The sequence below is a fragment of the Drosophila bipectinata genome, chromosome XL (assembly GCF_030179905.1).
Source record: "Drosophila bipectinata strain 14024-0381.07 chromosome XL, DbipHiC1v2, whole genome shotgun sequence".
Classification (NCBI taxonomy): domain Eukaryota; kingdom Metazoa; phylum Arthropoda; class Insecta; order Diptera; family Drosophilidae; genus Drosophila; species Drosophila bipectinata.
The window spans coordinates 10,665,864-10,682,139 of NC_091734.1; the positions used below are offsets into that span (position 1 = coordinate 10,665,864).

Below are 16,276 nucleotides of genomic sequence, written 5' to 3' on the forward strand. Positions count from 1 at the left end.
ATTGGACAAATCAAGGAACTGCCTTATTTCGACGGCAACCCAATAGAGCTCAGCCGATTCATTACACGGGTCGAGTATCTGTTGCAGTTATACCCAACACAGGATGTGAGGCAAAACCATATCATCTACGGGGCCATCGAGAGGACCATTATTGACTCAGCACAAGCAGTCATCGCAGAAGAAAAAACCACAACATGGATGCAGACGAAACTGGCCCTGATTAAAGCATTCAAGGACCATAGGCCATACGAAGATGTCATCCGCCACGTACATCAAACACCTTACCCAGGGAGCATCAGTAAGTTCATAAACGAACTTAAAATCAGGTCATCCGTAGTTTTAAATAAGTTAGATTTAGAAATGGATCAGACAGATAAAACAATTTATACAAGTTCATTGAACAAAACAATCAGGGATTGCATTGAAAAGAAACTTCCGGACAGATTGTATAATTCACTATCGAAAAGAGATATTACAACTATTACTAACTTAAAAGAGGCAGCCATGACTCTAGGCCATTGGGATTCAGATCCATACGATAATTATAAAACCAGGTATTATGATCAACGTAGGAATTTGGGTAATTCAAGACAGAATCAAAATTACTCGAGAAATAATTCAAATCATTATCCCCGACATAACTCAAATAATTATTTGAATTATAATCCAGGATCAAGCAATCCAACAAATATTCCGAATTCACCTGCCAGAAACCAAAACCAAGGCAACTATCATGAACTCAGAAGGAATTTAAATCAAGGTAGAGCTCAGAACCCCATGAATTATCAGGCATCAACTTCTAATAATTCTCCAAATGCACCTGTTAAGAGACAGAGAGAAAGTGAAAGCGCCCAAAGTAGAATGGACGTAAATTTTCAGCAAATAGCCTCGGAAAACGAAAACAGTATCCTTATATCAGAGTAGTAGTCAAAGGTAAAACTCTCAAAGCAATGATCGATACAGGATCTTCCATTAACATCATGAGAGAAAACTCAGGAAATTTTGCAGAAACTAACGAAAATCAGAAAGTCTATACAATAAATGGACCAATTAACTTACTTAAAAGCATTACATTAAATCCCAGTAAAATTTGCCCAGTAAAACAAAAATTTTTCTTACACAAATTCTCAGAGAATTATGACATACTTATAGGCAGAGATTTTTTGAAAGAAAGTAAAGCTAAGATAGATTATGAAGATGAATCAATTACGTTAGGAGACAAAAAACTTTTCATTGAATATGGTGAAGATGATAAAGAGGGCAAGACCGCACTAAAATGCCTTAGCTCAAAATCATCCGAACAAGAAATTAAAAAGGGCAAGACCGCACCAAAATGCCTTAGCCCAAAGTCAATCGAAAAGAAAGAGGAAAAGGATGAGACCGCACAAGATTGCCTTAATCCACCTCTATCAGAAGATGACTCATTTAATTTTTCCATAAACAACGAACTTAGAGAATGCAACGAATTTCGTCTCGAACATTTAAATGAAGAGGAAAAGAAAGATTTAAAAAGGGTTTTGTTTGAATTCAAAGATATTCAGTACAAGGAAGGTGAAAATTTGACTTTTACTAGTACAATAAAACATTCAATACAAACAAAACACGAAGACCCGATATATAAAAAGCCATACAAATATGCGCAAGCTTTTGACGAAGAAGTTAATACACAAATTACTGAGATGATTAAACAAGGAATAATTCGAAAGTCGAAATCTCCTTATTGTTCACCAATCTGGATAGTCCCAAAGAAAAGCGATGCTTCAGGAAAGAAAAAATTCAGATTAGTAATAGATTATAGGAGTTTAAATGAAATCACAATAAACGATAAATTTCCGATCCCTAGAATGGATGAAATTCTAGACAAATTAGGAAAATGCCAATATTTTACAACACTCGATTTAGCCAAAGGCTTCCACCAAATTCAAATGGATGAAAATTCCATAGCAAAAACTGCATTTTCAACTAAACATGGGCATTATGAATATACCCGTATGCCATTTGGTCTTAAAAACGCCCCTGCAACTTTCCAAAGATGTATGAACAATCTCTTAGAAGATTTAATCTATAAAGATTGTTTAGTATACCTGGATGACATCATTATTTTCTCCACTTCATTGGAAGAACATATTTTGTCTCTTAAGAAAGTTTTTGGAAAATTAAGGAATGCCAATTTGAAATTACAATTGGATAAATGTGAATTCATGAAAAAGGAAACAGAATTTTTAGGTCATATCGTAACTACAAGTGGTATCAAACCTAATCCTAATAAAACCAATGCTATAACTAACTTTCCAATACCTAAGACCCCAAAACAAATAAAATCATTTTTAGGACTATGCGGCTTCTATCGCAAATTCATTCCTAATTTCGCTAATATTGTAAAACCAATGACAGTTAAATTAAAAAAAGGAGCAGTAATTGATATAAAGTGTAAAAATTACATAGAAGCATTCGAAAAATTAAAAGTACTTATTACTTCAGATCCAATACTTATTTATCCTGATTTCAGTAAAACATTTTCTTTAACAACTGATGCAAGTAATATAGCAATCGGTGCAGTGTTATCACAAAACCATAAACCCGTATGTTATGCAAGCAGAACTTTAAACGAACATGAAATCAATTATGCCACGATAGAAAAAGAATTGTTAGCGATCGTTTGGGCAACGAAATATTTCAGATCTTACTTATTCGGAAGACGTTTTGAAATACTCAGTGATCATAAACCTCTTGTTTGGCTGAATAATATCAAAGAACCAAACATGAAGTTACAGAGATGGAAAATAAAATTAAATGAATTTGATTACGAAATTAAATATTTACCCGGAAAAGAAAATTATGTAGCGGACGCTTTATCCCGAACCAAAATAGAAGAAAATATGTTAGGAGAAGTAGCCGAAAGTGTAGGCGCAACCGTACATAGTGCACAGGAAGACAACCAAAATTACATACCAATAACGGAACGACCATTCAATTATTTCCCTAGACAAATCGAATTAATAAAAGGAAATGAAGACCAAACGAACGTACAGCATTATTTTCATAAAATCAAAATCAAAATAACTTATAAAGAAATGACTGAAGACCTGGCAAAAGAAATAATTAAAGAATATTTATGTACAAAGAAAAGCGCTATTTACATGCACAATGACTCAGATTTCCCAACATTCCAGAAAGTTTTCGTAGAAATAATCAATTCTAATCATTTAACAAAATTAGTAAGATGCACAACTAAATTAGAAGATATCTTGACATACGCAGAATTCAAGGAGAAAATATTGGGAAGACATAAAGAACTATTACATCCAGGAATAGAAAAAACAATTAATTGGTTCAAAGAAAAATACTATTTCCCTGACCATCAAAACTTAATCCAGAACATTATTAACGAGTGCGAAATTTGTAACATATCTAAAACAGAACATAGAAACACAAAACTTTCTTTCGAAACCACCCCAGAAATACAAAACATCCGTGAAAAATACGTAATGGATTTTTATATAGTAGGTAATCAACAGTTTTTATCTTGTATTGACGTGTATTCAAAATTTGCTTCATTAGTAGAAATAACAAGTAAAGATTGGCTAGAAGCGAAAAGAGCAATAATGAAAGTATTTAATGAAATGGGAAAACCACAAGAAATTAAAGTAGATAAGGATTCAGCATTTATGTGTGTAGCTTTACACAACTGGTTAGATTCGGAAGGAGTAAAAATTCAGGTAACAACAAGTAAGAATGGTATATCAGACGTAGAAAGATTCCATAAGACAGTTAATGAAAAACTACGAATCATTGGAAGTGAGACAAATATTGAAAATAGGTACACTAAATTCGAGTTAATACTTTACATTTATAATCACAAAACAAAACATAATGCTACAAACAGAGTACCAGCCGATATTTTCATGTATGCAGGAACACCCGATTATGATACACAGGATAAGAAAATCAATAAGATTAATCAACTAAATAAAGACAGACATGATTATGAAATAGATACCAAATATAAGCAATCTCCGTTAGTAAAATCAAAAACAACTAACCCGTTTAAAAAGACAGGAAATATCAGACAAGTTGATGAGAAACATTTTGAAGAAACCAATAGAGGCAGGAAAATTACTCATTATAAATCTAAATTTAAAAAGAAAAAAATAATTAATAAAAGTAAATATAACAATTCCAGACAAACAGAAGAAACCTAATGGATTCAACAACCTCTATAAAATTATTATGTTTATGATTATATTAACTACTTCAATTCAAATGACGAATGGACAAAACATCGAAATAAATCCGATAAAAGCCCAAAATGGATACTTAATGTTTAAAACAGGCACGATAGACATTCCAACTAATTATGAGAATCACTTTATAAGCATAAATATTACGAAAACAGAACAAATCTTTGAGAAATTAGTAGAAGAAGCATGTGAATTCAAAGGAACATTGCAGATAGAATATTTAGTGGGAAAACTTCAACGAGAAATTAATGGTATTAAAATCGCAAAACGTAGCAAAAGAGGGTTGCTAAACATTGTAGGAACAACTTACAAATACTTATTTGGAACATTGGATCAGGATGATAAAGAAGAGTTAGAACAGAAAATCGATACACTAACTGAGAATAGTATTCAAAGTAATGATTTGAATAAGATTATTGATGTCGTAAACAATGGATTAGATTTAATCAACAAATTTAGAGACGAGGAAGAGAAAGAGCAACAGGCTAACGTCCTAATATTTAATCTACAACACTTCACAGAATACATAGAAGACATTGAGTTAGGAATGCAACTAACTAGACTTGGAATTTTTAACCCCAAACTTTTAAAACATGATAATTTAAAACAGGTGAATTCCGAGAAATTGCTTAAAATCAAAACTTCCACTTGGCTCAAAACTAATACAAATGAAATTCTGATTATGTCCCACATTCCTACCGAAATATTTAAAGCCCCTGTTTTCGAAATTATTCCCTACCCAGATGAAGACAATAACATACTAACAGAGAACACGATCAATAAGTATTTCCTACATGATGAAAAAGTATTTGATAAAGAAACAGGAAAGATTGTATTTGACGAATGTATAAATGGAATAATTAAACAAGAAAATACAGGTTGTAAATACACTAAAACTCATAAAAATTTTCAAATTGATTATATTGAACCAAATATTTTATTGACATGGAACATCCCTAAAACATTTTTAAATCAAAATTGCATTAATAAAGAAATTTCTATAAGCGGAAGTAACCTTATCAAAATCCTTAATTGTTCGGTTCAATTGAATGAATTTATCCTTTCAAATACAATGGCAGATTACACCCAAACAGTTTATGTCAGTAATAATGTAACAAAACTAGAACCGCTAGCATATATCCAAACAAAAGAAATTATAAAAACACACACAAAATATTATAATGTATTCCAAATAATAACAACAACTACTTTTATAATTACAATTATAAGTTTATCTTTGTATCTATTCTATAAGTTCAAAAGTTTACCGAAGAAACTAATTGTAAAATATGTAAAACCAAAGGAAGAAACACCAAAGATTCCAGAAATTGTAAACGATCAACCTAATATGAACATAGGAGAGCATCTCATGTTATACCCAAATCTATCGACCTGAGGACAGGCCAAATTCAAAGGTTGGGGGAGTGACATATCCATAGCATTATACATAAACTATGTAAATGTCCACACACCCACACACTCACACATACACATTAAGTATTTGTCAGAACTTACCCTTGAGACTTAGATTCAAATAGGCAAATGCACCGAACATGATCCTAGCCCAAATCAGACCTAAACATAATTGAGGATGGAAAAGTACTTATAAACAAAAATCCTCAGACTAAACAGACCGAGGGAAACATGCATTCAGCACGTTCCCATAATTCAGATCCCCAAACCCAATCGTAAAACTCAAATTTCGGGACCAAAGACAAAAACAAATTCAAAAGCAAGAATCCAAAGTCCAATCGGGAAAGTTCTCAGCCTAAACAATAAAACACACTCAATTAGAATAAACACACTCAAGTAAAGCTCGAAAGCTCCAAAACCGAGGTTTGATCGTAAAAGAAGTCAGAGTTAGGAGTGAAGTTCAGTTTAAGATCTACAAGTAGTAGGTTGGTGTTCTTCAAATAAAGAATATTTGTAACCAGTTGGACATAAGAAAAATAAAGATAATTTTTTTTATTGAAAACTTATGGTGCAAACATTTAATTATATATATATATAGATGCTATGTGTATATAGAGAAATGCATTTGTAATTAACAGAGAATGAGAAAGAGAAAGAGAGGTCTGCTGGTGAATCCCTGTGTCCTGCGGCTTTAGATGCTTGACATATCACAAGGACCACAAAAACCAGCCAGCCAAACAGAAACACATACCCAGGGACTATGCACTCAGAGAAATTATGTCAGAGCTTCCTTCTAACAATTCTTTATAGAACGTATAGCCTCAAAAGAACTCTCAGTGTACGCCAATGAGTTTGTCAACTGCTGACAACAGCTGGCAACTTTTTTAATAAAGCCCCCGACCGAAAATGGCAACGCATGCAAAATGATGCACAAGACCAGGACAAAGACCAGGACTGTTACTGGAGCACTCCTCCCTCCCACAAAGGAGCCCTGCCCCCGAAAAAGGGTGTTAATCACACATACAGCCAACAAGTCTAAGCCGCCGCAGGCCGGGCTGTCAAGTCTTTCGGCGTGGTCGCCTCTAATTGCGTAAAAGTTGAACGAAATGCTACAAAGGAGGACGAGCTCGAGGAGAAGATTCGGGGGAGGTAAGGAAGGGAGGTAGACCCGTGGCTTAAAGAGAATTAACAATTCTTGAGTTGGCAACTTTCGAAACTTGGCCAGAATTGGGTTAGACTCGAAAGTGTCCGAGCCAAGGCGGCATGAAGGGAGCAGGAGCCTTCGAGCAGAAGCCTTCAAAGGTGATTCAACTCTGAAGTTTCGGCGAAAAGCAAAAGCCCTGCGGGGAGAGAGCTCTTAAAGGAGTCTCAGGACTAACTAGGAAATCCTTCAAGCTTCAAGATATTTTGTGGCAGAAGAAAAGCAAAGCGCCAAGCCAAGATTGAAAGTGAAAGAGGGCTGTCGGTTTGAGTATAAAGTTGGAATGAGGCTTGTACTCTGAAGTGTATTCATACCCGGTACTTGTAGGGGTTAGGAGATAGTATAGGATAGATATAATAGAAAGATATAATTGGATTAGAAAGGATAATTTTCTATTAGATATAATAGAAAATGTATACACCCGGTACTTGTGGGGTTTAAGCGATAGTATTGGGTATCATATAGTTAAGAAATGGAGTTTCTTCTATCTTCTGGTATAGGAACCCTTTGGAGGCCTTTCTCCTTGGAAATAAATAAAAAATATTACAAAGCAGGAAAAAAACATGTCTTGGAAACAAAATGTATCGGAATAGTATTCATACCCGGTACTTATTAGAGGTTAGCCGATAGTATCCCGTATTATGAAGTAAAGAATATATGTATATAGTACAATATATCGCTCAGCTCTTAAAGTACCGGCTATTACATAGTTAAAAACTATAGTTTCTATTCCTTAGACTTTAAACCATAGTACCGGGTATTAGATAGTGAGGTTTTCTCTCTCAAACCCTAAAATCCCCTTCCCTCTCCACATACACCCCCAAAAAGCAGTCTCAACCAAAGACAAGCCATCTGAAAAACTACACACACGCTGCTATATATAAATATATACACTTTTTACATCCAACGCTCGAAATCCTCTTTGAAGCCGAAACAGAAAATCAGTTGAGTGGAAGTCAACCCGCTGCCAGTTCCCTGCCGGTTCGCAGGCAATTTAACGCCCATTCACCCATTCAGCCCGCGGCTATGGCGGGTCAAGGAGCCCCAGTTATCGGCAGCTATAGCTATATATAGTATGAAAAACTCACCTGGATGGCGAATATGGCGAATAGTGCGGTGCGTGGGCCGAGTGCGAATTACGCAACGGGAATCCGGGCATTACCAGCGGCTGGGAGCCGCTTATCTGGCAGTTGCCACCGTTGCCGCCGCCAACGCCTCCCGGCGGTCCAACTTGCGGCCCTCCGCCCACTGGCGGTCCTCCGCCTACGCCTCCCGGCATTGTGCCAGCGCCCATGGGCAGGCCGACGCCTCCGCGATCGATGCCGCCATGGCCGATTGTGTTGCTGCCAGTTGACATACTTTGGGGCATCTGTTGGGGGTGGCCGCCGAGCCTGTTGCGGAAGAAAAGAAGAAAAGAAAGAAAGTTGTGGTCAGTCAGAGGGAAGAAAAAGCATAGCTGCACATGGGAAAATATTTTAAAAATATTTCAAAGGCTCTATATATGTATAAGGTATGGTGGGGAATATATTATTCAGATCTTACATTATTATTTCATAGAATATACCAAGTTTAAGACTTTAAAGTGAAGTCTTGTGTCTTGAAAACCCTTCCTATAGGGTTCAATATTATAGATATCTTTTAAAAACTATCTATAATTTATGGCCTCTTAGTAGCTACAAAGGAAGTAATAAAGATTAACACAAAAAGAGGCAATAAATCGAAGGAAATGTATGAAATATTAAAGATACATTTTAAGAAAAATAATTAAGATTAAAAAAGATAATAAATTAAAATTAAATAAAAGCCAAAATGCAAAGATATAAGCAGGGATATCCCTTTTAAAGCTTTTCTTCTCATCCTTTTAAAAAAATAATAATTTTTTGATAAATTCCTAATACCCCTAATTATTTTTTTCAGTGCTTTGGCAGTGCTTGTAATGCGGAAATTAAAACATGTGCAAAAGTTTTCGCTCTACATTGGCCCCGTCGCTTTTTCGTTACAATATTTAAATCCCATCCTCGCGGACAAAAGGCGGCTGACTGGATAGCTGCCTGGATGGCTGGCTGACTGGATGGCTTCTGCCCGCTGTTATTGTTATTATTATTATTTTTAACGGTTAAGTGATGCGGAAATTTTAAATTAAAAAACATAAATCAATGCATATGTGAGCAGAGACTGGGTGTCTGTATTGTATTCGGTAGGTTTTCATTATCCCCGGACCGGACTGTTGGATTTTTGTGTTGCTGTTTGTGTTTGTGTTTTATTATCGCTCAACATTAAGCGGAAATGCAGTCCTCGCTGCTGCCAGCGACTCGATAACTGCCATTGTTGTTGGAGGAAAGTGCAGAATGCAGCACCCAGTACCCAGAATCCAGAATGCGGAGAGCATTTCCCGAGCGCGCGCTCGCTCCCGTTTTCCACTTTGCGGATGCCATTTTCAGGCGCCGCCCGCAAGTATGCAACACAAATTACAGCTCGAAAACATTTCTTTGTCCTTTTTATCCGAATATTCAACAATTTACAGAAACTTTCATCAAAAAATAGTCATAATTAAAATTTAAATAAAATAAAAGGTATAAGGATGTCTTTAAAATATAGTATTTATTGTTAAGAAAGGTAAGTATTCATTTTAAAATTATAGAAAATATTATAGAGTTTAAAAATTAATCCAAAAGTCTCTAATAGCGAAGGAAACTTGTACACAACCATACAAAACTATATTTATAATTTAAATTCAAATGACTTCATTCAAATGAAGTCTAAAGCTTAACTTTAGAAATTTAATATTTAATTTTAAACCAGTTATGTTTTAACATGTTTTAGCTTAAATATTTAGCTAAATAACAAAAACCACACAATATCTATAGAAACAAGAAGTAACCATCAAGATATCGATATTTTTTGGAGTCATTATTTGGAGTATTTTTGTTTAAAGATCTGTAAGCCAATACTGAAAATGGTGATTTCCCTTGTAGGGTCCACAGGGATGGCTATATCTTCCTCAATCCTAATTCGATTCTCAAGCGGAGTACCTTAAACGATTTCTGGATCGATTCGCCACCATTCTGCATCAAAATCCTGACGCAAAATATTTTTTCGATTTTTTGTCCATTTTTCCTGATGGGATCCCTTGAAAATGGGGTTTTTCCCTATAGGGCCCACCTCGATGGCCATATCTTCACCAATTCTCATCCGATTCTCAAGCGGAGTACCTTAAACGATTTCTAGATCGATTCTCCACCATTCTGCATCAAAATCCGGAGACAAAATATTTTTTAGATTTTTTGTCCTTTTTTTCTGTCGGGTTCCCTGAAAATGGGGTTTTCCCATTAGCTCTGCAACTAAAGCCCTGTTTTGAAGTCTGTTTCCTCTTTGAAAGTTAAAAACCCCAGTTTTTTTTGGATGTCATGTCATTAGCTTTTCCATTTTTAATCTGCAATTGAAGCGTACAGTTGCGCCAAAAGCTGTTTAACTCTTTTTTTTTTGTTGGAATGCTACCAGGATTTATCTGGGCCATCAGCATGCTTATTTTTATACCAACCCAGACCCGGACCCGTAACCGGACTCTGTCTCCGGCTATGGATCCGGGCTCAGGTCCAGATTCGGATTCCGATTCAGATTCAGATTCATTGTCATTGTACCGAACTCATCGTCAGTGGGATATTCGCGTGCATTTGACATATCACATTTGGCTCTATTCGCATCTCTTGGCTTCCAACGCAAAAACGCATTTTTTTTTGGTTTGGTTTGGTTTTGGGTTTTGGGCTTTTGGCCTGCTTTGGGTTTTTCGCTTTTTCGTTTTGGCCGCCATTTTGGCTTTGTTATTTATGGCCATGTCAAGCGGTCAAGCGTATGCCACGCCCCCATCGCCCATCAGCGATCTGGCCTGCATTTGACATGCGGTTGTTGTGTGCGGCTTTTCTTTCCTATTTTTTTTTTTTTTTTTGGTTGACCATTGAAATATTTTCCCTTTTTTGGGCAATCGAATGAAGTGCAAGTGCGACGCCGATGGCGGCATTATAATCCCGAAAGTTTTCAGAGATTTAAAAATGTGCTGGCCGATCGGTGTAATTTATAGGAAAAGGGAATCCCTTCCAGAATCTAGAATCTAGAATCCGTATAGCATCCAAAAACAATGAATGGCGCCCCCGGGTGCTCAGCAAAATAGACACGGAGATTGGTTAGACTTGCGGGTCGGTTCTGGCCTGGCCCACAAGACAAATGTACATGGCCTGCATGTATAGTAGTGAGTATCTGTGTGTGGAGTATCTGTGTGCGGAGTATCTGTGTGTTTGTGTAAGCTTAGCAAATGCTAAGCCAGCCAGCTAGCAGCGCAAGCTGTGCCTGTGATTTATTAGCAACAATAATAGAATTAAACAATTTAAATTAAGTTGTAGCCAAAAACCATAAACAGTCTGCCAAAGGCCGCTTCCTCCTCCACCTCCACCTCCACCCGGGGAGCAGCCCCCCTGCCAGGCATGCCACTGGCAACAAATCCAACACATACACGCAACGTTTTGTTGCCTCCAAGGGAGAGGATACCCTGGATTTAGAGGCAGAATGGATGTTTTCAACTAATGGGAGGTTGGATTAATATTTTAAAATTACAAATAGAGCCTAACTAGCCTTAATTTTGAGTTAAAAAAATAGCTCACATATTAAATATTAGTCCTTAAATCTTAAAAATATTTTAATAAATATTTTTTAAATATTTAACACCCCTGGTAACTCTGTATTCGTGGCGCCAACATTCAAATCAGTGGCTTGACCAGAAGGAGACGCCAAAGTGGAAGCACAGCTGGGCTAAAGTTGGCCCAACAAGTGCAACAGAGACAGCCAAAGGAAGGACAACAGACACAGAGAGAGAGAGAGAGAGATAGATAGATAGAGAGAGAGGGATAACCAACTTCCGCGCGTCGCTAGCGGGGCATTACAAATGCTTCCTGTGCATACATTTGGCAGCCACTCCAGCGGCTTTTGGCCACTCCACTTCACTCTTGGCCGTATATTGTAGCCATTATTATTGCCGCTGACCGGCCACAGGAGCTCCCTGCCACCCCCCCTATACCCACCATGACACACGACGAACGTTGTGCACACGCAATATGAGAAGAAGAAGGAAAAAAAAAACCATTGCATACTTTTAAGTGGAGCGCATTTTGTAACTCAAAATGGCAGTTTGTAGTCATGTTCGGACCTGTGCGCCAGTGTGACTGTGTGCCTGTGTGGGCTTGTGTGTGCCCGTTTGATTGTTTAATTTAATTTGGATTTAAAAGCAACGCATAACAAAGATTGCCAGCAATTATTTTTTGCCCGACGCTCTTGTTATTCAATCAAATAATATTCATTTCATTTGCAATCAACAACAGCAGCAGCTGCAAAAAGTTTTCCTTTTATTAAATTCAGTTTCTGTTTCTGTTTCTCTCGCCTTTCCATATCCATACATATACTATATATATATATATGTATATATATTTTTTCTGATTTTTTTTTGTTCAGCTTTTTCCCGTTTCTGTTTATTCCGCTTTGTGATAATAAATACAATTTTTGCATTGTCCACTGGGAAAACAAGCGAGATATGGTGATAGTTTCTGCGACAAAAAGGACATAAATCCAAGCACACAGCGGAGGAGCTAGTTGCCATATCTAGTTGCAAGATTGCAGTTTTCCAATCAAATTTTAGGGAATACTTTTAGGTAACTTGATGGGGTTTATTTTGAAAAAGGAAAAATTATCATATGTTCCACAGCAATGACTACATCTTTGTCTATAACTATCCGATTCTTAAGAAGAGTATATCAAACGATTCCTAAATCAATATTGTATTGACGTTTCTAACAAAATCTAGAAAAACAAATTTTAAAAATATTTTCTTTTAATTTTCGGTGGCATTAAAGAGTCACTTTCAAGTAAGCACTTTCTTTAAAAATTCTGAAAATACTTGAAATATGAGACCCCGAGAGAAGATCTATATTTTTGCTAGAATTTAAAAGAATTTTAAGAGAAATGACTTAAAAGATTTGATAGATTAAATAGATAGAAAAGATAGATTTTCTACAAATCTTGGTTCAAATCTAAAAAACCAATATTTTTGGAATAATTTTGAGATACTTTTTGCTAAACGAACCTTTTTGAAAATTCAAAGAATGCAAGAAAGTAAGAATATAGCCCCCTAGAGACATCTACATATATCTTTATCAATTCCCATCCGATTCTTTGGAATAAAACCTTTAAAAATGTTGTAGATTAATTATTATTATTTTTTTGTTAATATTTTTAACAATTTTCTGTAGATTTCTTGCTCTAGTCTCCAAGTAAACCCCATCTATTAGTTGCCCTGCAACTAATCAATTATCTGCGACAATTACTCGACACTCTGGCACTCCATGCCAGAGTTGGGCTCCATGGTTGGGTTTCCTTCAGCAATCTTGCCACTTTCCGAATGCGTGACAGGACAATGGAATTGCAATTGCTCCGATTTGGTTGCAGATGTTAATGTTGCACGTAGCCCTTTGCGGCACAAAGTTTGTTGTTCACCTATTTAGCTCTCACCCCCTCTCTTTCGCACGTTCTGTAGCCCTCTCTGTCTGCTACAAACATTGCTGTCTCTGTCCCTTTTTTCGGTGTGTTATTATTGATTTCGCGCTTCATTTTTCTAGCACGTTTCCAGCGTTTCATACCCAGCGTGTAATTTTGTTTGGATTTATCTTTTGCCTCCCCCCCCTTTATGAGAGGGACCTATTATGTGCATCTCTTTCCCTCCTTTCTTCTCTATATATGTGTGTGTGAAATTTTGGCGAAAATCACGTTTTTCGTGGGCGTTCTGTTAGTTTTCGCTTTGTGAGGCACGAATCCGTTGAAGCCACGAACTAACCGGAAAGGGACGTGCGGGAGGGGTGAGGAGCGGGGCGGGGGCGATTTAACCCAACAATGCCAGGAACAACTAAATTCATAGTTTTGTTCCACTTCCAGATCTGGACAGAGGGGGGAGGAGTATGGTATAGTGCCTTCCTTCATTGAAAAGTTTTGGACAAAATGCTTCAATGGCCTCCAGGCTCGATCTGGTCGGAAAATGGAGGGGAAAAAGGATAACCAGGGGAGGGTAGAGTGGTGAGAGGCTAGCCTACAGGCTACAGGAAGTCCTGGGAATTTATCAAATTTATTTAGCAGCCAGAACTCTCTACAACCCTAAACAAAAAGCCTTGCTTTTAAAGTTAAAAAAAAAAATAAATAAAAATAATTAATTATCAAAAAGTTGTAGATATTTTTAAAAAATTATTTTAGTAACTATTAGTTATTAAATATTTATTATTTTAAGGGTATTTTTGTTTATCATAAGCCACCCTTTAAGCCTGAAACCCCTTTTTTTTTAGTTGAAAACTTTGATATTAAAAATGTTTTTTAATATCAATATTATCCTTTTTTTCGCTTTATCCTTTTTTTTTGTGAAACTATTCCTTCCGCTAGACAACTTTCGGCACTTGAGGAGACCTCCGAGAGGGATTTCTAAAAAATATAAGCTCACCTCCCGGAAAATGTTATCCTTTTGACCGTCACTCTCCCTCTCTCTCCTCTCTCTCCTCTCTCTCTCTCTCTCTCTCTCCGAAAAACAAAACAAAGGAAAAGCAGACAAAGAAAGTTTCTGAAGAGACGTGGTCCGAGAGGCAAAGGACCTTCTTGGGGGAGGCGAGGGGCAAATCAATTTAATTAGTTTCTGACTTTCATTTACAAATTATGCATAAATCTGTAGACAGCGCCCCAGAGACCATAAATTAAGCGCCAGCGCCGAAAACAAAAAAAAAAAATAAAAGAAAAGCTTGGCGTGGAAAAAGAAAAAAAAAAAAGAAAACTTTTACGTTGAACACGAGCACGACTCGAATCCCAAAACAACAACAAAACTTGTATCTAACTACAACAAAAATAGGAGAGAGAGGAGGAGAGAAAACAAGAAGTGGAAAGCGGAGAAAGTAAGAAAAGTGGAGGGAGAAACATTGAGGGTTGTACGCAAAATTAATTTGCGCTTTTATTAAATTTTCTTTTGCCGCTCTCTCATGGCAGGACGGACACAAGAAGAGCCAGCCAGGACGAGCCAGTAGGAAGGAAGGTTGGATAGGACCAGCAGGCAGAGGGGGCAGGGCAGGTAATCACGCCCGCAGGGGAAGCCCCCTCCCAACACACACGGCGTATGAGCAATTTTTATTGAGCGTAAGAGCAACAAGCGAAACAAAATACCAGATAGGGGGTAGCATTTTAGCCAAACGCTGTCAAACAGAACTGCAGCAACCCCTTGAACCATTTTTTATACACGATTTATTTCCATTTTCCTTCATTCTCTCTTTTCTTTTTTTTTTTTGCATTTATTTATACTCATTTTTATTTTTTTTCTATTTTTTGCACAAGAACGAACCTTACGCTTGAATGCATTTTTGGTAGAAAATCTGGGGTGGGGTGGCTGGGGGGGCCCAAGGGGAATTATTAGAAAAAATAAATGCCAAACTGAAACAAGTTACTTTTATTTACAGGACTTTAAGTGATAATTATGGAGGACTCTTGGGGAAGAGAGGAGGTTGGGTTTTAAATAGGGGTTTGGGGGTTAAAACCTAAAATATAGATTTTGAGGAAAGTATCTTTTACTTCAATAATAGATAGATAAATATAATAGCTATAATAGCTAGCTTTTATATAAGAGGTTATCAATAACATAAATAAGTGAATAAGTTAATAAGTGTAGCAGGATTGCTACTTAGGGTATATATATATTAGCTATAAGTGTATTGTATAACTGTAAACTGTTAGTGTAAGTCGGTGTCGTTGGCGGTTGTCGGTTCTGGCTCTCTCTCTCTGGTGCTCTCATCGCTCTCATTGCTCTTTCAGCGAGCAATGAGGGTTGATGCTGATCACGAGTTGAGAGCGGAGTCAGTCGAACACCAGCAGCGATCCGAAGCGGATCTAGTCAAGAATAATAAATAAACTAGAATAAGGAAAGTGTTGGTGTTTTACTCCAGGGACATCGTTATATCCCTACAAAATCAGAAGTGGGCCGATCTCGTGCCAAATAAACAATTAATGACAATTAATTATAATCAAAATGGATGTTAGCAACGCATCAATTGCGCAATTAAAACGGTGGTTAAGTGCGTTACGGCTACCAACAACGGGAACGAAGAGCGAATTAATATTACGTTTGGATAAAATGTCAACGGAAACGCGTAATTATCTGGAAGCAATTAGGAATCAAGACGAAGACGGCGATGGAAACAACGATAAAGACGAATATGAAGAGGATCTGGAATTAGAAAGCCAAGAAAATGACAACGATAATGGCGACGAAGACAGAGGCAACAACAACGACAAAGCTGGAGTCCAAGAAAACGAAAAAGTCAGAGGCGAAGGAAACGACAAACACGAAGGTGGAACTAAA

The 16,276-nt window shown here is 36.8% G+C and overlaps 1 protein-coding gene across 5 annotated transcripts in view; it reads right to left on the reverse strand.

The window, feature by feature from the left end:
• The window catches only part of Ten-a (tenascin accessory), a 163,677-nt gene that overhangs the window by 58,917 nt on the left and 88,484 nt on the right, over positions 1 to 16,276 (reverse strand). For all 5 annotated transcript variants that reach the window (XM_043210106.2, XM_043210105.2, XM_070283055.1 and 2 more), the window contains one exon: positions 7,944 to 8,246. In XM_043210106.2, coding sequence (XP_043066041.2) covers positions 7,944 to 8,246 — 303 coding nt within the window. The remainder of the gene's footprint in view (positions 1 to 7,943; positions 8,247 to 16,276) is intronic.